Source organism: Ambystoma mexicanum, chromosome 1q, assembly GCF_040938575.1.
Source record: "Ambystoma mexicanum isolate Mex_15411 chromosome 1q, UKY_AmexF1_1, whole genome shotgun sequence".
Lineage (NCBI taxonomy): Eukaryota > Metazoa > Chordata > Amphibia > Caudata > Ambystomatidae > Ambystoma > Ambystoma mexicanum.
The window spans coordinates 294263920-294286670 of NC_090922.1; the positions used below are offsets into that span (position 1 = coordinate 294263920).

The 22751-nt window shown below is 45.3% G+C and overlaps 1 protein-coding gene across 1 annotated transcript in view; it reads left to right on the forward strand.

Moving 5' to 3' along the window:
• The window catches only part of LOC138527482 (DNA topoisomerase I, mitochondrial-like), a 2081463-nt gene that overhangs the window by 1385310 nt on the left and 673402 nt on the right, over positions 1-22751 (forward strand). Inside the window, exon 21 of the mRNA XM_069638684.1 lies at positions 7447-7634. Within this exon, the coding sequence (XP_069494785.1) occupies positions 7447-7634 (188 nt within the window). The remainder of the gene's footprint in view (positions 1-7446; positions 7635-22751) is intronic.

Below are 22751 nucleotides of genomic sequence, written 5' to 3' on the forward strand. Positions count from 1 at the left end.
AACGCAAGTAGACTAATCATAAGGCTGGTTATACATAGTGAATAGACTGCAGGCGGTGCCATCAATATATGTGTGTATAAATCTGGATGTTCTACGATGCATTTTAAGCAAACATGGAACCCGTGAATAGAAGGGCTGAAAGTGTAATGCAGTTAAAGAAAAAAGCTGACTGCGAAGGAAGATTCGAGAAGGCTGGTCTTGCCCAGTGTCACGGGTTGGGGCAGCCAAGAAACAGGTTCTGTATTTGAGAAGATACAATGAACATGAGAAGCAGGATGGGCTCCCCTTTGTGGTGTAATGTGAAAACATTAGACGTGCCAGGTTATGGTCATTTAATAGTGTTAAATGCAAAGAAGGATCTCAAAACACGGTCTCCTATCACATGGTCAGATGAAAATAGACTTTGGACAAGCTACACCGAGACCAGAAGATACGGCCATGCTCACACAGCCTTCTGTTCTCAGGCACAGTGATCCTTTGCAATGCCGATTTCAAAGGATTACTTGAGTGTGAGACATAGGAGTGATGATGGATGTTGGGCTAATTAAGTGGGGAGGTATGGTCAAGTCCAACTCACCAGCACGTAGGGTACAGGCTTGTGTGCTGCTAGCAAGTGAAATATTCCAGACGGGTACCAGCATGCCAGCCAATTGTAGAGGGCCACGTAGCAAAGAGCCCTATAGTTTGAAAGCCAATGAAACGTGTATTTTTATGACACTGAAGATGACTTGCACTAGGGGATGTAAGGGACTTCAATCAGGTTCACGCCCAAGTCATGCCTAGCATGTATTGCGCAATGAAACCCTTATTTATTTGTGTCTATAAATTCAATATTCTGAATGATATACCACTCATATCACACCCTTCTCAAAATACCCCCAGGTCACAACGAACCAGGAATCAGGCAAGTTTGTAAAAGTAACGATTTATTTATTTATTTAATATTCAAATCACAATTCAGAATATAGGGTCAAGCAATTGAATTAACTTATAATGATGCAGCATAGAAAACGCAGGAAAAAGAACAACTTTTATTTGTGAACCGATGGTGTGTTATATGGGGTAATAATCCCCCTGCAAAGTTTTGTTTAGATACAAATGAGAAATCCTACAAAGATGTAAGTAATCAGCAGGTAGTCTGGAATGAAGACAATGTCTATAGTTAAATGCAATCTTCCCTCCCCAAACCAGAGAGAAAACCATTTTTGGAAAATGACACTTTTAAACTGACAGATGAAAATGGCTTTGTAAAATACTGCAAAAGGGTGCACAAATGCTTAAATGTAGAAAAATTATAAGGAAAGCAACACTAAACAGGTCCTAACACATGAGCTATAATATAAACAACAGTACACCTGTAGATCAGAATGGGATGGAAGAAGCACTTGGAAATGGGACAAAGACATGTGTAACTTTTGAACTTTGCAAATTCACTGGAAACCTTTACTATGCAATATTGGAGAAAAACAGGTAAAATACACTGTTCCACGTTTTAGTTGTGGATGTAGCTGAGGGTGCCACGCATGAATCAGTTATTCACGGCCACTCATAACTCTTCATGTGTGATACTCCAGTTTCAGTTCTGTTTTGGAATTACTTGAATTAAGCCAAATCAGTAAGGAGTTATGGTTTTGTAACACAGATGAGAAAAATCAATGCAAGAAGGATTCTGAATTTAAAGGGGGATGGGTTGAGATTTGGATAATACAATGCAGATATACTATGGGTCACTGTTCTTCCTATTCATGCTTACAGTCCTTTGTAATTAAATTGGAGTGTCGGCTCTGGTCAATGAATCGGGTCAGGTCTTGTCACGACCCTTGCCCAAAACCCCCTCTGGCAAACCCATTGGCCAGGTGGAGTCAGGACTCGGGCCGCTAGAGCCTGGCATCCTCTTCAAAAGCCCTCATGGGGCCAGTCCTGGCGCCTATGCCGCCAGGTCATACACCATGAACAACAATGTGCTTGGGAACTACTTTATTGTATTGTTAGCCAACATGGAGGCATCCACATAGCTTGGTTCTTAAGAACCAAGCTATGCGGTCTAGTGTTTTGGGTGTGGCAGGCCTGGAACTAATTTCCCTGGTACTACTTTACCTGGGTTATATAAACCACACCCTGACTGCAGAACATGCTTCGTGTTACTTTGCAGCTTGCAACGTGACGCTCACCGTGTACAGCTATTCCCTCGAACCTCGGAGAAGCAGAACTTGCAAGGAGACAAAAGGAACATCATTAGCAGCAGCATCTTATTTGCAGTCTTCATCTTTAAACACTCGCAGCTACTGAGAACAGCTTCCTCGAATCTGCACGCCTCCCTGACAGAATGACCTGAAAGAGGAAGATTGAGGCACCATTAAAGAAAGCTGTAGAGACATTTACAAATTACGAACTGCTCAAAAGGCTTACCTGGCTGGTCGCCTCTCGGCTGGCACCACTCCGGACATTCCACTCGCGCTGAAGAACACAGCAACCTACAAGGAAGGAAAACACAGGTTAGCAAAGGCAAGACTTCACAGCATTGCGCATAGCGCTTACTTACTGCATCATAGCGCTCTTAATGCGCCATCATTTACCAGCGGGGCTCAACCAAGCCAGTTCGCCGCGCTGAAGCTCTGCATACCTAAGGGAGAAAAAAGAGACATTTTAAACAAAGAAAGGCATACAGGATAGCACCAAAACTAAAGGAAAGCAATAAGACCTACCTGAACAATATCAAACGGGCTGGCGTCCGTGAAGTAACTGGACCACACTCGCCCATGAAAGACAACGCGCCCCTGCAAAGAAGGCAGGACGGAGAGCATGCCTAATTCTACCGCAAGGTGAGGAGAGGGCGCCAGAGGGACAGAAGCATACAGGGGTGGAGGGAGGATACTTACCCCAGTTGGTCAGTCTTGAACACAGTCCTCCTGTATTTTCAGGCAGAACCTTCCCTGCAGACCACATCAGGGCAAAGCTGAGAAGCATACCAGCGAGTAACCCAGCTGGGTGGCGTCTCTGTGGATACCAGGTGAGCGTAACAGGTCTACCGGCAGCAGGACACCTCTGGAGGGATCGGATCAGCGGCGCGGTTCTGGTCAATTTTGGACTGCGCCTCAGACTGGATTTGGATGGGCCCTTCTGGTTACTGGACACGGCAGATTACAGGATGCAAGTTTCAGCGGGCAAGCCTTAATGGTAGCAAGCCAAGCCGAATCAGAATTATTGTTTTAAGCTTTGAAGGTTGCAATTGGGTCTAGCTAGCAAGAGTTCTGCAATGCTAAAGTCTGGATTCTGCAAAGAAATCTGGATGTTCAAAGAATTCTGGAGTCGGCTACAAAATGAAGAGTTCTGGACAAAGGTGCTGCGCTGAAATCTGGATGGGTTCTGGAAGCAATGTGTCTTGTGTGGCAGAAGGTCAAAAACACACCCCACAGCTATGAGTGGCTGCAGGCATGTGCTTTGTTTTGGTTGGCAGTCAGAACAGAGCTGTCATCTTTACGAGGGGATTTAGGAACTCACAACATTAGTTTTTACCAAAACATAACTTTTGCACACATGTACATTTCTACAATTATGTACCCTAATAAAATCGGACCATACATTTCATATTTGATTGTCTATGTTCGCATTCAATCCCCATCTTTGTGCGAACTATCTTTCTCATTCTATGGATTTTTATCAATTTTAACCATAACAATTTGGATTAATGATTTCTAATTCGGTACATCTCTGGGCGCTTATCAGAGGACCATGTACATATAATCTTACATTTGCAACATTAATCGTTTTGCTACAATAAGAATTTTTTCATAACTTTGGTTCCTTAAATGTACAGGTTTCACCAAAGTCTTCGAATCAAGAGCCTGAAATTAGGTTAATGTATACCAATTTCCAGATTTAACCTTCTTTTGGTTGCACAGCTAAAGCGTTTAAAACTTTAATCACACATAAGGATTTAACATCAAAGTTCTCCTTTGTAGCCTCCCCTTCCCAGGCAGCAGCTGTCCAGTCCTTTGATCAGGGTGGGGTGTAGAGGGAAGCATCCTGTCCCTCCCAGCAGAGGTCAATGCGCAGCCTGTCCTTTGTTCTCGGCTCAGCCCCAAGATGAATGTCTAATGCGGCCTCATTGTTCTCCTTGTTGTCATTATGCAGGAACCATTAGCAGCCATTAGCCTTCCTGTTTTCATTGGAGTGTCAAGCTCAGCTCAGATGTCAACTTTCCCAGGCCCAACTGTCATATCAGCATTAAATAGTTGACTAGCTCCAGACTGGGTTCCTGTAAGTTGAAGTCTTCATTTCACATTTAAAATATAACACAGTTTATAAGGGATTTGGACATTTTAAAAGAATTGGCCCTTCACAAACATGCTCCAAATAGCCGGATTTTGCTATTTTAATCAGGAAATAAAGACTTTTAAACTGGGTTTGACAGCTAATTTTCTGATGCAGCTGTCAGGCAGGAGGTCTGGATTCCTCTGACTGCCTGGGGAATCTCTAATTTCAGCACACTTCCCTTTCAATAATTCACTGGGAAAATGACTGGATTTTTAAGGGCATTTTCGGATTTTAGTCCTTCTGTGGCCTTACTTCAGGTGACAAATGACAGGTGACAGCAGTGATTCCTGTTTTTACACCAACTTTCCTGTGTGTGGCAGGGTGTGCAGCTCTTTTGTGGTTTATGAACCATGCACAGTGTGCAAATTTGGCACGCAGGGGCGTTATCGCCTCCATTTTTGGCAGTTTTCTTTCCCCATTGGCAAAGGGGGCATTGTGGTGCATTGGCGTGGATAAACTATTCCACAGGGGTAACCATAGGTGTCCACCTGACTGGAGAGACCCAATCACAATCCTATACTCCATAGAGTGTATACTTAAATGTTCCCTTTAAGCCTTTTTATAAACCCCTGTAGGTTCCTATTTTGCCACATAATGTGACATCGCGTATGATGAGTTTTTGCTATATAACTCTGTTTTTTCATGTGAATTATTGAGACTTATGCTGTGGGTTGTCTGTTGCCGCCCATTGTACTCCGTTTTAGACAATTGCAACTAAAAACAGGTGTGTTTTGCCAACTTCTGAGTCGGTCTGATTATTGGTGCGAGAGTAAGATCTGCATCCCTAACCATCCTATAGAGCACCACCTCTCAAAGTGCTTACGGGTTTACGTGTTTGTAGACCCTCCTGATGTGGAAGACATGCCATAGAACAGGGTATTTGACCCATGTTCGTTCTCAGTAGAGAGGCTCCCAAGGTCCTTTGTAACATGGTTTTGTCTTGGTTATAAAAACCTGTCAAAACACTGCAATTGTCCTCTCAACTGATTACCTGACCCTTAACTCACTTGTGTAGAAGTCCCTGCCCTCAGGACTTCACACTAAATGGTTACCTTCCTTTAATTTACCAGGCCTATATGAAAGAATACTTTTGACAGACATACGAAATTACCCTATTGCATACAGCTATATGAAGCACATCCTTTTTAGCACTGTGCCCCCCCTCCCTAAGAGTTTAGCCTTTAATTGTTCTGCCAAGTATACCCCGTGGAGGATCATGCATCTAATGAGAAGCCCTGCAATGGGATTGTGGGTTGATCTTTCTGAACTCTACACATAGGGTCTAGGGAAATACTTCTAACAGTGGCTTCTTTCATGTCCACATTTACTACACCCCCGCAGACTTACTGAAACAATCTGAATCCTTACCTGCAGCAGGTGACTGTCGGATTTCATTATTTTCTCCTGGCTTTGGAGTAGGGGCTGAGTGCAGTTCTTGACACAGGCAAATGTGTTTCCTTCCACTGGCCTTTGCACGCTTGCTGTTCAGGACAAGCTCCCAGGATGTGTGCATGGACGATAGACGTTAATGATTAAAGGTAACACTTAACTGTAAATAATTGAATGTCCTGTCCAGAAAATCAAACCGTTTCACTAGGCAATGTACCTTGGATGCACATATGATGGTGATTTACAGGGAAAGGTGGTGTCCAACAGTGAATATTCCAAGCCTCTAAGTAAGACATTTAAACGTTTAGAGGACTGCAAATGGGGATAGGGGGGGGAAATCAGTATTTGCTGCTCTTGGGGTTTCAGTACATGAAAAGGGTATATAAGTTTAGAAACTGGGTTTACGGTCAAATGTCTAAAAGGTGTCCTTGTTGCAGAATACTTGTGCGCCAGTGACTTCATTTTGCGCTGCCTGTTTCAGGACTTCTTCCAAGCTTTTTGCCCTGCCTACCATCAAACTGGGTAGGTTGATGAATTCAAACAAGCCCTTGTGTGTAAAAAATCCACCTGAAGCCTGGTTTAGGCCCCAGCACGTGATGGGGCTGAAAATGATCTTTGAAGTCTAGCAAGACAACCCAGCGCATTGCACCGACCCCAATTCCCCTTGCATGGGCCCACACAACTGGTACAGCTCAAATGGAATAAGACCTTCTGGGGTATGACCGACAGCCCCGTGATGCAATGCCCTACATGTTTATGCTCTATTGTGTTCCTTAATGGAAAAGCACAAGTATTTTGGTTATTACTTTAGTTGTACAGAAGTTTGGTCCATGTATGTTGCCTCCAGCCCAGTCTGTAATCCGCTTCAACAGGTTACTCTATATTGTTTTTTCTCTCTGTATTTCTGCTTAACACACACTGTCTGCAACTCGCTGGTTTTTAGAGAAGCCGCTGTATGAATTCTGAAACCCATAAGCACGTGCATACATTCATTAGAAAACAATCTGAATGCAGCATCCAATCTATACATACACACACACCCTCTTCCCAGGGACATCTTGAAAATACAAGTACTCGGTGAATCGCACGCAACCACTACTCCAGATTTCCACTACGATTAAGCAGGTTCACGTATGGATTGGATCCTGGGGATCGAAGGCCATTAATGTTTTAACAAATGAGGATTTACTTCCTCTTGATCTTCTTTGTCGTTAATATACATTGCCATTTAGAAGTCAGTCTCCTTACGGTGAAACATGGACTCATGGATTGTTTTGTGAAGATCAACTATGCAAACCATTCCCCCACCCCATTAACCTTTCTAAGCTTGTGATGGCAGGCATTTAGTGTTAATTGAATGATATTACGATCTTAATGTTCATGCCTGGCATCCCATTTACCTGAATTGGCCCAGGTCCGATCAATCGCTCTCAATCATTGTACCAGTCCTCCTCAAAATTGCTGTTAAGGTCCAGGGCTACTCCTCTTTTGAAGTGAGCACTTTCAGATAAAAATGATGCTTGCTTTATTTTTAAATGTTTTCTTTCACTTGTTTTCCCCTGATCATGTCCCTTTCATGAAAAATGACCGGCTTGGTTGCTCCCCATCTCTTGGAGAGTTTAATGGACTAATACTGCAGCTCGTTGGCTTGTGTCATGCCAAGGGCCACTTGTGCTCATTCAGTTTGTAAGCATGATTATCAAATGCAATGTTCTTATACTCATGTCCATCCTCTCCTAGGCCAACAAAGAAGCCAATGAGAAAGTTATTCAAGAATATGGATTCTGCATAATGGACCACCATCGAGAGCGGATTGGCAACTTCAAGATTGAGCCTCCAGGCCTCTTCCGTGGGCGAGGAGACCACCCGAAGCAGGGAATGCTGAAGAAGAGGATCCTCCCCGAAGACGTTATCATCAATTGTAGCAAGTAAGTGGCGCTTGATAAAATGGATAGTGTGCACCCAATTTCTTAGATGATAGTTAATATATGAAATGGTTTTCAGGCACATCTGCGATGCAGGCTGCTTAGAGCTAGATATCCTCCTCCAATAGTTCATTATAAATCATATTGGCTGTCGTGTCATTCAAATTGAATGTCCCTCCATCTGCTTGATGTTGTGCACACAGTCATGGGCTCGAACAGCTCGACTCTAGCCATGCCGATGTTTTCTTGAAGAAAAAGAAGCCTGTTGATGGCAGTGTATAAACGAGCCGTCCTTAACTTGGTGCGACCAGACATCAACCACTCAAGTCACAGAATAGTAACCTCGCTGAAATAAAGGTTTCAAGTTGCACAATATTAGAAATCATGGCACAATGTTCTCAAAAACAAATAGCTTTTTCCATAAGAGGATTTAGCTTAATTATATGGGTCTGACACGCCACACTGAGAAAATCATGGTAGGCAACAGGACAAGAAAACCAACCTCTTTCATATCCCCAGATTCAAGCCATCATTGTACTCCCAAACTTCACCTCTAGAGAGCTGAGAAGTGGCTGCAGGAAAGATTTTGGCGATAAACTGACGACATGAAAATAATAAATAAAAAGAACTGGTTGGCACAATCCCATGGTAGCAAAGCAGACTGAGTAAATCCATGTGGGACAGTGCCAATGTGGCATCTTTGGGTAGAAGGAGAAGGAAAATGGGCGTGTCAGACATTAACAAAGCTCAATAAACGTGCGTTAAGAAGAAGCCTGATCCTTCTGGGTGCCATACCAGGAATATTCAATAAGTGAAACTTAAAATCCTATTTTTATTAAAGAGCAATGTATGCACATTTCTCCTTGTAAAATTCTCCTTTTTTCTGAAAGACAATTTCTAGGTAGTTAAGATGTTTTCTTCCAACTAAAATAGGACACGATTTTGGGCAAGTTTACACAGCCCGTACTAATTCTTTTCCATAGTCGGTCCTTAAAGGAACAAATCCTTATGCAACTCCTGAACATATCTGCCTATGTTTTCCAAACGCAAAACCCAAAGAATGTAACAAATGTCCCACCTCCTGCTCCAAGAACCCGCCCACCCGACCCTACCACTTAAAAAAAAACACAGATCGCCTCTTTTTCAAGGTACATTTTGGATAAAACCCAGATCCTGTGGTGTTTGCCAAAGAATTTGCTGTTGATGTATGCTCTTTTCTTTGAAATCCTATTCATAAAAACATAAACTACAATGATAAAAGCAACGTTACAGATGCTGTCACGTGAGCTCTCCGCCTTTTTCAACAGACTGAAGCAGCAGATCTCCATGCCGTCTTTTTCTCTGAATTCTGGGCCTGTGTTACTCACTCTCTTCAGTGCCGGAGATACTGCTAGCAGGGGAACTGGGTGACCGGCCTTCAAATCTGTTGCAGATCCTTACTTTCCGCTCACACCTCAGTGATTGTCCACAAAGAGTGTGTTTGTAGCCAACCACATTTCCTTGGATTTCCGGTAATCCTGGAGACTCCACGCTCTTCCCTGGTGTTGTGACTGTATGGAATGCAGAATGCGGAATGTAGCCTAAGTAGAACTTGGGGATGGAATGGAATGTGGAGGAGTTAGTTAAGATGGAGGAATAAAGGAGGACAGACTTGGAAATGGTATCCTGTCATTATTTAATGTATAGAATAGCACACACAATTGGCGGCAAGATAATGATCGATCCACGCTGACTGCAAAAGAAATCAGTGGAGTAGCTCATGGAAATGGCCTGTGAAAGTAGCAACCTGAGGAGGGGATTGTGATACGAGAAAAAGAGAAAGAAAGCTGTCAAGAGAGGCTGCACATAAGGAAAGTAAAAGAAAGAATAGTGGATGGAGGTAGCTGACAAAAAAAACGAGAAAATGAAAAATTTGGCAACATTTGGAAACCTTTGAAAGGAAGTAAGTGACCTAAGGAAGAGGACATAAAGCGTATAAGGGGGGTGAAAGGGAAACTCCCAGAGTTAAAGGCTGTCTGGGAGATGCGAGTGGATGGTCATGCCAAGACAAATACAATGAGGTTAACACAAAAACTGCGACCTGCCAAATGCAAAAGGATGCAGCAGCTGGAGTTACGGTAGGAAGCGTTATGCTGTGCAATACAACAGTGCAAGTATTATTTTATAACATGATTGGAAAGTTATGCCATGACGTGCATGCAAATAATGAACAGAATCAGGGATTACATCTTTGAAATAATTGAAAGCTGTGCGCGCTTACTTGCCCATGGCGCATGAAAGCACAGAACAGCATTGACATCAAAAGGGAAACAGATAACCGGATGAAAGACTGTACAAACTGAGAAGGGGTTTCAAGGATTCGGGCAACAAGGTCAAGAGGAGTGGAGCAAAGGCCAGACGTGAGTAAACATGCCTCTGAGTAATCCAGGTGTGGATGCAAGACTGACGCATATGGCTACGATTCCAGTGAATTATTTACATTGCCCTGACCCGTTCATGCTTGAGCCGCAGGAAGATCGAGGGCAGCGGTGGCAAGACTGGGTGGAGGAGTTTGAAGGATTTCTGAGAGCAATGGGAAACCAGGATGCCCTAAACAAAGTGGATATGTTCATGAACTTGGTGGGAGAAGTAGTACAAAGAAGTAAAAATCATTATTACAGCTATTCAGAGTCAGGAAAGATTAATGTATTAATCACGGATTCTTCTGTCATTGGTAAACGATTGGTTATATCTCTGAACCGGGATTATGAACGGTGCGCATTTAACCAGTGCACGCAAGGGCCACATGAAACAATTGCCCAATTTTTGTTACGATTGCAGACAAGAGCAGCGTACTGTGAGTACACGAATTTTGGTGATGATGAGGCGATAAGACTAAGAATAATCGAAGGATGCACGTCATCACAGCTTAGGAAACATCTCCTAGGAATGCTGCTCCCATTGAAAGATGTTCTGGAACTGGTAAGAATATATGAAAGGGTTGAGAGTAAAGCAGAACTGGATAATATCTTGGCCATGAGACTTAACAGGCAAGGATGGTCACAAGATGCAAAGGTAACATCACACCGAGGTGCCTGGAGTTGTAAGGACAGGAGTGTGCTAGAAAGACCATGTTATAGATACAGACTTAGGTTTCCACACTTGGGTCAATGTCCAGCTCTTGGTCGAATGTGTTTGCGATGTGGTCAAGGGAATCACTTCTGAATCGTGTGCCGAGAGAGGACCCCATTATTGCCTGTGTGCAGACCCAGACCTCAATTAGTGTCAGGTAAAAGAGGCAAAATACTGTGATCTCCCAGGGTGAAGTCCTACTGGGGATGAGACAATTTACAAACTGATGGTAATAGCTATGCAGGGCTGCATCAAACTCAGTCAGGACTTAACTTAGAAAGTAACGGCAATGAATGTGACAGTTCAGAATAAGATGGTAACCCAAAATCATATCAAGGTTATGTGGTTAAAGGAAAACACACAAATACAAAGATAATCGACCCGATCAAGCAGCTCCTCCAGAGGGACTCAAAATTTGAGTGGAACAAAACCTGTCGAAGGACATTTGATACAGTAGAATGTACTAATGAGTTATTTGTGGAAAGAAGTAATGCTGATCGCATCACACAAGCAGTCATTCAGCCCAATGACACTAAGAGGTGGCAGTGCCTAACTGAGGAACATTTTGAGGATGGGGAGGGGGACAGGAAGGATTTAAAAAGACTAGCAGAGGCACAAAGTAAATTGGCTGTCACAGATCAAGGCCTACTATTGAGAATAAATTGGTTGGGGGCCCTGGGAAAGCTGCAGGCAAGTTCACAAGTGCTAAGAAATCAAAACACTCCTCATCTAATGGTCAAAGATCAGCTCGGAACTCGCTGATCACAGCTTGAGGTCTACAGAGAAGGCAAATATTGGACAATTTGCAAGAGGAGAGTGTAATAAAGAGGCACACGGAAATGGAGGCGAGTAAGAGCTTTATTCGAGGCCCCCGGGTTAGTCACGGAGGAGGCACCAACTGGCGAGGCACTCTCAAATGGAACATACATGCACGAGGTTCTAAAGAGACTCGTGCATGTATTACCATAACATCTCCCCCACCTGAGGCAAAAAGAAAAACAGGGGGGGAAAAACAGGAAAGTTGGAGGGGAAAAAAGGGGGTCAAGTGGGAGAGGCAGAGGGAGGATGGGTAAACTGGGGTACATTAGTAATAGACATAGTCATTGTTGAAGTTTTGGATGATTTTGCGGTTCCTTCTGGACATTCTTCCAGTGGGGACTCCTTGATGCATGGAGTGAGGTCTATCATTGTCCACATGTTCACGGAGAGATTCTCTTAGGGGATGTGAGGTGTGTTGTGATGGTCTGTCAGGACTGTTGTCCTTAGATATGCTGGTCTCTTGGATGACTTTTGTTACTTTTATGAGATCATCTCCAGACCAGCTCTTTCCATCATCGAGGATGACAGACTTCCCATGACAACTCACAACTCTCTGTGGAGGTCTGAAGATGGATTCACCCTTGAGAGTTTTCTTCGGTTCTTTGACACATACCCAGTCTCCTTCATGAACCATCATCTCTTTTACTCCATGTCTGGAGTCGTATTGTCTTTTGTATTTTGCTTGTTTTTCTCTTACTGTCTTTTGAAGTAGATCCATGTTCACCCTTGCTTCTCCCGTGTATAAGAACATCCACGCCGGTCTAAATCGGTTGGTTGCAACCCTACCTCGCATGAGGGTGGAAGGGCTCTATGTTTGTGGTGGTGTGTGGGGTTGTTCTATACGCATGTAAAGCTTCTTTGAGGGTTTCTCTCCATGGGAGGTTGTTGGCCGTGGCCATTTGAACTACACTCTTCACGAGCCTGTTCATGCGTTCCACAAGTCCGTTGGAAATTGGATGGTACAAAGATGTTGTTATGTGGCTGATGGACCTTTTCTTGAGGAATTCCCCAAATTCCATAGACATGAACTGAGACCCGTTGTCCGAAACAACTTCCTTGGGGGTCTCCCTCCCTGTTGAAGATCTCTGTCAGGAAATCTGTGACTTTCTTTGAGGTCACATTGTCCTCAGCTATTCCCCATTCTGTCCATTTAGAGGTGTAATCGACAAGTACTATGATATATACTTTGACTGTTTCGAGGTTCTCGAATGGACCCATGATGTCGATTGCCAGTTTAGACCACACATGTTTGGGAGGTTCAATAGGCTGTAAGGGGGTCTTTCTTAAGATCTTGGACTTGTCACTCATGGCACACGTGGAGCAATTTTTGACTAGTTCTTCTGCTTCTTTCCACATTCCTGGCCACCAATAGTTGTTTCTCAACTTGTTTTTCGTCAAGCTCCTTCCTAGGTGACCTTCGTGTGCCAGTTGGAGTACTTTTTTTCTGAGTTGGGTGGGTGGGATTACTCGATCGCCTCTGAAGATATGCTCATCGTCCATTGATAATTCTTCCTTGAAGGGAATGAAGGTAGTTAAAGCCTCTCCCGTTTCCAACCAGTCATTAGCTATCGCTTCCCTGATTTCTCGCAGTTCCGGATCAGTATTGGCATGAATTTTCCATTCATCTCACGAGATGGCAGGGTTTACGACAGCTATGATGTCTTCATCTGGAGATGCAATCTCAGTGTCGATGTTGGTCGATAATCTGGAAAGACAATCTGCTACTTGGTTTTGTGGACCAGGAGTATAGCATAGTTGGAGGTTGTATTGCATGATGTCGAGGAACCAACGTCTTATTCTCGGTGATATAAGGTGAGGGGTTTTGGACTGAAGGACATTTACTGGAGGTTTATGGTCTGTTTTCAGTATGACGGGTAAGCCCCAAATTAGGTTCCTGAAATGCTGAAGAATCCACTTCAGACCTAGAGCTTCTCTCTCAATGGTGGAATAGTTTAGTTCGGCTCCCCTCAGTACTCTCGATGCGAATGCGATCGTCACGATGTTCTTATCTTGTTGCTGTTCCAGGATACCACCCAGTCCGGTTTTACTTGCATCTACGGATATGATGGTTTTGGCTTTACAATCGAACATACCTAAGGCTGGAGCTTGGTTAATTTGGAATTTTATTTCTTCGAATTCGTTCTTGCATTCAGTGGACCATATGAATTTGGCTGCCTTCTTCAAGATGTTCCTCATGTTTTTGGTCTTATCAGCATAGTTGTTTATAAACTTGGAGTAGTATTCTGTCATCCCGAGAAAACTCCTTAATTGGTCTTTACTTTGAGGCTCGGCGATATTCATTATGGTGTCCATGAGTTTCCTCTTGGGGCTGATGCCGTTGGCGCCAATGGAATGGCCCAGGTATGAAACTCGGTCGCACTTTATGTTGCATTTCTCTAATTTGAGTGTGAGCCCACTTTTTTGTATGACCTGTAGGACACCCACAAGTTTTGCGTTGTGCTCTTCTTCTGTACTGGCTGATATGAGGATATCATCTTGGAAGCAGTGTATGCCATCAAGTCCTCCAAATAGATGTGACATGAGTCTCTGAAAGACTGCTGCGGCTGAAGCGAGTCCAAATGGCATTCTGTTAAACATGAATGCACCGAGAGGTGTGACAAAAGATGTTAGGTTCTTTGAGCTCTCTTCCAAAGCTATCTGGTGATAGGCTGAGGAGAGGTCCAGAGTTGTAAAGTATTTTGCAGGTTTCATGGTCGATAGGAGTTCAGATATATTGGGAAGTGGGTGTCTGTCAACCCATATGTTTTTGTTTAGGTCTCTCAAGTCGACGCACATTCTTATGGAATCATCCGTTTTTTTACTAAGACAATAGGGGCAAGCCATTCTGAACTCTCGATGGGCTGTATGATATTTTCATCGCAGAGGTGCTTAAGTTCTTTCTTCAACGCCTCTTTTGTTCCAAAGGGAATACTGCGGACTCGGTGGGCCACTGGGACAGCACCTCTTTTGAGGATTATTCTGTGTTGGAAACCTTTTAGGAGTCCAATCTTGTCGCAGAACACCTTGGGGAATTGTTTTGCTAGATTGGATTTGATGTCCATATCATTATTGAGCACACTCAGCACAGGGATTTCTTCTCCAGGGTGTATTCTTACTCGAAGGGCGGCTTGTTCTTCCCATCCCACAACGGAGGAGCCATCTTTGGCTACAAAGAGTTTGCAATATGTTTCTCTGTCATGGAACTTGAGGTTCACCCACACATATCCCATTATCTCGATGGGTGTTTTTCCATAACCAGGAGCTCTTACACAAGTTTTCGCAGGTCATGTATCTTGCCAGAGAGTACACTCAAAAAGGTCTTGAGATCCACGATGGTGTAGAGGGAGCCAGTGTCTACCATTACGGGTAATGATATGCCGTTGATTTGCATTTTGACCCAGGGGCCGTTGCTCTGTTGTTGGGATGTTACAGTAAGTATTTGTACCGTTTGTTGCATTGGACTGATAGATAACATGTCATTGTGCTCTTGGTTGCTTTCAATGACTCTCACAGAGGACTGTCTGGTGAAAGGTCGCCTGGTGAGATCGCCATATCTGGTTGTCTTTCCCTGTGTGTTCTTGCAGACTTTGGCAAAGTGTCCAATCTGGCTGCACTTATAACACTCCATAGCGATGGCGGGGCAGTCTTTGTCAGGATTTGCATGCTTGTACCATCCGCACCTCTGGCAGCGCGTTGGATTTTGGGAGTTGTATGGCCTCGCTCTGTTTGAGCCAAATTTCGAACCCCTTGATGGCGGAGCCTTTCTTACTGCTGCTACTAGAGGCTCATAAGGCTCGGACTCAGGGCTGACACATTTGATCTCCACACTGGTCGTGTGGTCACGTCTTTCCCTCATGCATTACTGTTGGCAGTTAGCAAGGAGGCGCTGGGATACAGTCTTTATAGAATTGCTTGAATGGCAGGGTGGGACCCCATTCAGAGAATGCCCAGGTGAATCTGTACTGCAGAGTCTTTAGGCTTCAGTGTATGGATGGTCCTTAGTACAGATTGTGACCTCACAATGGGCTGGGAGCGCAGGTTGGCTGGTACGGGGAAGACCTGATGGAATGTTCAGTTGTGATGTCACAATGGACCAAGATAGTGAGTGATTAGTCCCGGAAGGTCAGGGTAGCCATTGAGAGAATGAAGACTGCTGGTGCTGTGTGTGCGTTGCTGGGCAACAGCTAGCAGCTTTTGAAAAAGATGCAGGGTTCTGCTCAGGGCAGAGGTGAGGGTTTTACACAAAAAAAATGCCAGCAAAAGGAAAGCGCATGTTTCACCTCGTCCGTTTTGCACATAAAATGCCAATGAAAGGAAAGTGTGAGTTTCACTTCGTCCTCCCCCCTCCTCTGACCTGATAGATGGACAGCTCCTGCTGTCTGAAGCACTTTGGAGTAGGGCAGGAGTGCAATGTGCGCCGCTCTGAACTCCCAGCAGGGAGGAGCGGCACCTTTTTCAGTGTAGAACTGAAGGTGGGGGGAAAGGATGTCGAGGCCTCTCTTGGCAGCGCCCGCAGCGGCCTGCCTGTCAGCTGTCAGCAGAAGTCGGCGGCAGTGAAAGGGGGGGGGCTGTGCTCGCAGTCAGGTGGCATGATACGCTCCCGGGGGCCTCGGGGTACGGTGCCTCGTCGCCATTGTAATAAAGAGGCACACGGAAATGGAGGCGAGTAAGAGCTTTATTCGAGGCCCCCGGGTTAGTCACAGAGGAGGCACCAACTGGCGAGGCACTCTCAAATGGAACATACATGCACGAGGTTCTAAAGAGACTCGTGCATGTATTACCATAACAGAGAGCTGAAGAGAAACGGGTGCTCGTAGGTGAAAGTGAGACTGTACCGGTCCAGCAAAAACAGCAAAGGAAGGTGGGCTTTAGTCACAAGCCGGTGTCGCTAATAGTCACGGCTGTCAAGAGGCCCATGGTACTGTCATGAACAGTGATGGTGAGATAACTGAGGATGCTTCTGGATCCAGATGGAGATCCACGCGAGGAAAGGAGAAACAGGGAACCTGTTGGTATTCTGTCATGGAAAGACTCTGGACATTCCCCACTTTGTCTGCTTGGCAAAGAAGTTTGAGAAGTCACTAGTCGCCGCCCTCACAGAACAATACGCAAGCCAGCACGTCCTATTGAGCAGATGTAGATGTGATGCTTTTGGGCAGATGGAGAGAGTGAACTTGTATGATAAGCAAGGGGGGGGGTGGGGGTTGTGACTGTATGGAATGCAGAATGCGGAATGTAGCCTGAGTAGAACTTGGGGATGGAATGGAATGTGGGGGAGTTAGTTAAGATAGAGGAATAAAGGACAGACATGGAAATGGTATCCTGTCATTATTTAATGATGTATATAAATGTATAGAATAGCACACAACACCTGGAAAAGAGCGTAAAACCCAGAGTGTCCGGGATAAACCCAGAGACTAGGCAGTTATGGTGCTGACTCTCTGAAGCAATTTCGGCACATTCATGATCTGTCCCCACTAGAGTAAAACACATAGATCCTAATAGCACTAGAAAATTAAGATGTTGCCTGATGCATAGAAAGTTTGCAATGATGAGCAATTGCCTCACCCTTAAAAATCAAAAGGTGACCTCTCCCTTTCACTGTTGTCCTCAATACTGGCTTGATCACTACTCAGAAAAACCTTTGGCTGTCCTGTTTTTGGTTCCTATTTGCAAATAGCATAAGTTTCCCAGCCTTCCAAAGAATCTATAGAGAATAATGACATCAGTATTCTAGAAACCACAGAAAGTAACCCAAAGCGCCTTAAGCCCATCTGTAAGTATTCAAAATTACTCAGAGGTCCAGACTGAACTTGTCCAAATGGTTCCCACAACACAGGACTGCTCCAATTGGCAACATTTGTGCTAATTGGCTAAATACTTGAAATTAGATCTGCTTTTCCCCGTAGACAAATGAAAGAAAGACCAAAGGAAAAGAGTACAGGTACGCCATATAGCATGGCAAGCAGGCCCACTGCTTAAAATTATCAATATGTTAAATATAGGGTGGCTCTCCTCTCCTGAGCCACTGACTGGATTTGGCTTGCCACAATTGCACGTTCTAGAATGCATCCCATCCCCTACTATTCTGGTTCACCCACTCTCCCTGCTCCAGGAATGGTTTGTAAGGCCATGAACGATCCAGAAAACCCCACACAACATGTAAGAGCGTGTATCTTGTGTCAAAAATGGCACAAGAATGTCCTCAAGCTTCAAAGATTGTTAAAGGGTTTTTCTTGATTTTATAAGGGGCCCTATGTCTATCCATCTCTCCCTCATCTTGAAAACGCATGAGCCCTAACTCGGGTGTCCTGGATCCCAGGTTATTCTATAACAGTGGTATGGAGCGTGCCTAGCTGACACCTTGCTTAATTGGTTCTTCGGTCTACCATTCTCAGGTTTTCCTCTACCTCTTACTGGTCTCCTTCTCCAACTCCACCAAACCCTCATCTCTTCCCTCTTCTCTTATGTCACTCTGATGTGTCTCGCTCCTTCTAGGCCTATCCTCCACCCTTTGAAGTGACTCCTGCCAGCTCCACACTTCCTCTCCATCTTTCACACTACTACTCCACACTGCTACAACTCTACCCACCTCCTAACCAGAATCCCTCCTTCACCTTCACTCAGTCATATACACTTCACGTTTACTCCTTACACTTTTCTACCTAACCACAACAACCATGCACACTCCCACATTGTACCACTTGCACTCAATAATCAATACTTCTCCTTCCTGATAAACTGGCTCTATAGCCCGCTGCTCCGTCCTCCCTCGTGCTGGTCTCTTGGTCTGCTACCTCTACCTCCTTTAACCTCACCAGAATAAACCACAAATTCCTACTTCCTGTCCTTTCAAATGGCCCCCTGTCCAATTTAGCACCATCTTTCCCACCTGGGGTTTGAAACAAACGGCAAAGCGGTTAAATAGCGGGCTGAGCACTGACCCTTTTCTATGTGCAGACACATCATGGAATGAGGGCAGCCTGAGGTTTTCAGTGACACTGTTCAGGGACTTGGTTCCTGGCTCTGCCTTGATAAGTGCTGTCTGTTGGGTGGTCAAGGCCCTGTTGCCAAGTCTTTTGTGGCCTAGGAAATAAAGTACCAGCTGCTGGGTGCTGCAGGTGGCACTGAAGAGCTTTGTGTGGTTTTGTTCACTGGCATGTAGTTGCTGGTCTGCTTTTTCCTTCTGCCCCCCCCACTGGATCTTTTCTTTCAAGAGTGGGACGCCTGTAGCACTGAATACTGGAGGTTTGCTTTTTCTTTTTCGGGTCCCATTCTTGGATATTAGGTACTGGACTGTGTGCCACAGTGGAGGGCACTCATTTGTGCCGTTTGATTTGGCTCATATCAGGCTTGTCAACTTTGCAAGAAACAGTCTGGGGCGTTTTGTACAGGAGGCATGGTGTGAGACATATGGATACTGAATAACGGAATGCTAGCATACTGGTTAGGGGTAAGAACTGGGAACCTCTCAACTGCCAACATCCTTCCCAGGAAGGACTAACTCTGGATTTCCCCCTGGTAGGTCTCAACCCCTGATTGAGGGGTTCCCATGACCTCCCGACAAGGGCAGGCTACTGACCTTGTCACACCTGATCCTGTTTGATGTGATCAATAGGTGCCACACAGGGAGCAATGGATGCGAGTCAGAATGCTTTGAGGTTTTGCCAATAAAGTAGTTTATAGTGTTGCATGTTTCCACTGATTGGCAGGGCCCAGAAGGTGGTTGTGTTATGACCCAAACTGTGTTCAGTTATTAGTGTCTTAAAAATGTGCTATTTCTGCAGATTGTGAGGGTCCTGCAGGTGTTATGGAATTAATTGTAGTGAGTTTGGCATGTGATTTTGTTTTTGAGCTAGAGTTCCTGCTCAGTGGACGTTGTGCTTGCTGTCCATGAACCTCTGAGAGTTGGCGGGACATGGAGTTTTCTTCGGACCCAGCATTGTTGTAGGTGAATTCAGGTAGCAAGGACTGTCATGATTTATTCAAGTGTGGAGGGAGTTAAAGACAGTTAGTGGAAATGCGCTAGCCACCAAGGAGTTGTAGACTGGTCTGATCATGCCACCATAGTTCTCACCTCAATTAGAAAATCCTTTGCAGCCAGGGATGAAAACTGTCTACCTCCATTGCCCATCGTTCCTTCAAGGAGCCTTGAAGGCCAATTTATTTTGACCGTGCTGCCATATATGAAGAGGAGTTGACTAGATCAAGCATGCTGCCCTTGAAGAGGGTGATGTTGCTGATGTCCATTTTGAAGTACAGTGTGTTGGCAAGTCCCTGGTTATAAAAGAGAAGGTGGGTGAGGCGCGCACTCCCGGTCCGGGTCAATTGAACCTGTTGTAAAAAATAAGTAGCTGGGTCAAATCCCAAAATGGACAAAAATTCACAGGGTTAGATCCCTTCTGCTGCAAATCAGGTACTTAGTAATAACAGGGTTAGATCCCTTGCTGCAAATCAGGTACTCAGTAATAACAGGGTTAGATCCCTCGGCTGCATTTCTGTGGTCTGTAGTTGTTCTCCTCCTAGCACTTTCTTATCTCAAATAATCATCAGGGAGGCTGTTGAGCAGGTGTGTCTAATTAGACTCAAAGGATTCTGGTAGCTGTAGTGAAAACGTTTTTTTCTTTTCAGGTGACCAGCAACCGACACCCCTCCAAAGCACAAGTCCTTCCCAAATTTGGGGGAGGGGAGAGAACCATCTTTATGATTCTCCAAAGTGGGGCACAGTCACCCCGTGGCGCTGCCTCTGGAGCCCGGGACTCCCAAAGCATTCGGTACAAAAGAGAAGGTGGGTGAGGCGCGCACTCCCGGTCCTGGTCAATTGAACCTGTTGTAAAAAATAAGTAGCTGGGTCAAATCCCAAAATGGAGAAAAATTCACAGGGTTAGATCCCTTCTGCTGCATATCAGGTACTTAGTAATAACAGGGTTAGATCCCTTGCTGCAAATCAGGTACTCAGTAATAACAGGGTTAGATCCCTCGGCTGCATTTCTGTGGTCTGTAGTTGTTCTCCTCCTAGCGCTTTCTTATCTCAAATAATCATCAGGGAGGCTGTTGAGCAGGTGTGTCTAATTAGACTCAAAGGATTCTGGTAGCTGTAGTGAAAACGTTTTTTTCTTTTCAGGTGACCAGCAACCGACACCCCTCCAAAGCACAAGTCCTTCCCAAATTTGGGGGAGGGGAGAGAACCATCTTTATGATTCTCCAAAGTGGGGCACAGTCACCCCGTGGCGCTGCCTCTGGAGCCCGGGACTCCCATAGCATTCAGTACAAAAGAGAAGGTGGGTGAGGGGCGCACTCCCAGTCCTGGTCAATTGAACCTGTTGTAAAGTCCCTTTTGTACTAAGTCCCTGGTTATGGTTCCAGAAAGGTTGATGTCCCCAAGATGTTCATCAATGCTGCTATTAGGTTGCATATAAGATCCAGAAAGCCTTGGGGCTGTACCGTGGGGACAGTATATGTGGTAACATCTAGAAGTTTCTGTAGAGGTAGGGTTGTGGGGGCAGGGACATGTGAGACACTGATTGATGGGAACTGGTGTATTTCCGCAAGACCATGTCTTTCTTTGGGTGACTGGGAGGTCACCACTAACCCTACCCCCTCTGTCTGCATGTTGGAACATGCATTCCAGTGGGACACGGGCATGATGTATGTGCGAAGATGAGGGACTGAGCCTGTACTCTGTGATAACGATGGCATACAGATAGTGTGAAGAGAAGGTCTGGATGTCTGCAGTGTGTAAGACCGCAGAGTGAGTGTTGACCATCATCATGCTGCATGTCTCTACAGGAAGAAGAGTTGTGGTCAGTGGGATCAGTTTCCGGTTCTGTGAGCCGTGCTTCTTGTGATCCAGGTGTTGGCATGTCCATCCAGGGCTTCTTGCCTGCACAGGGGAGACCAAATCCTGGATATTATGATGTTTGCAAGTGACATAGTGGATTCAGAAATCGCCTGCGTGGGCCAAACCTGGCCATCAAGGCATCCATAAAGAAAAAGGTTAGCAGTCTGGGAATTTGAGGCAGAGTTCATTCGTCGTTGGTAGTTTGTAGGAGTGTGCCTAAAGTGGAAATGGGTATTTTTTGTTTGTTTTAAGAAGCATATGCACAATGTAAAATCTTGCCAATTAAGACTTTCATCGAAGGTGTTGTTTCCAATAATATGGGATGACATCCTGCCCACTGCCACCTGTCTTGGGGGGGGGGGGGGAGGCTCAAGCACAACCCACTAGAATTGGGGAAAAAGTCGGACTTGTGAAAGTAGCCTAGGTTTGAATCCTTGTCGCCGGACACAGTCCTTCATCCTCCCTAGGTTGTTAAATTGAGTAGCACAAGTGTGTAATAATGGCGACACTGATAACTACACCAATTGGACGCATCCAGTATTTAGAGCTATATAAATCGACCAATTATTAGTTGAAATGGAATCCCTTGCAACATGCCATTGGTTCACCTAATTTACAAGCGCATATGTTCGAGGGGATTGGGTCCTCCGACGTATTCCATATCTATGACATGTAATCACCACAGCTGTGCTGCTTCGGAAACTTTTTTCGGCGTCTGCGTCCTGCGTCGATGACGTCGATGCGCCGTCGTCGAGGACCTCGTCCGACGTCATCCGATGTGATAAGTAGGACGCACGACGCCCATAGCCTCAGTTCCGTTTTTTCCGCGAACGTGTTGCTTCGTGTTTCTCGGTTAAAACGCCTCGACTCTTTGGAGTTCTGTTCTTCTCGGTTCTTCGAACCTGTTCGTTTGTGAAAATCCTTCTGAAGATGTCTACTTCGTCTTCGACCCCGCATCCGGGTTTCAAGAAGTGAGGGGAGTGTGGGTCCAAGATGTCGGTGACGGACTCGCACGACGCCTGCCTCTGGTGCCTCGGGGAGGCCCACGACACGGATGACTGTATCGACTGCCAGTCGCTCACGTCCAAAGCCTTACGCGAACGTAAGAAGAAGTTGTCGGTAGGTCGGGTGTCCAAGCCCCGGAAGTCGAAGTCTGCGGGGCTTTCGACGGATGATTCGAGGGGTGACTCTCCGTGTCATCGTCGGAAGTCTCGTGGGTCTCCTTCTAGGAGTCGGTCTCGCCACTCCTCAGCCTCTTCGAGGCATTCTCGGAAGCGCCGACACCGGTCGTCTTCCAGGTCCTCTTCGGAGGGCTCTGCCCGGCACGTCGCTTACCCCTCCAGCCGTGC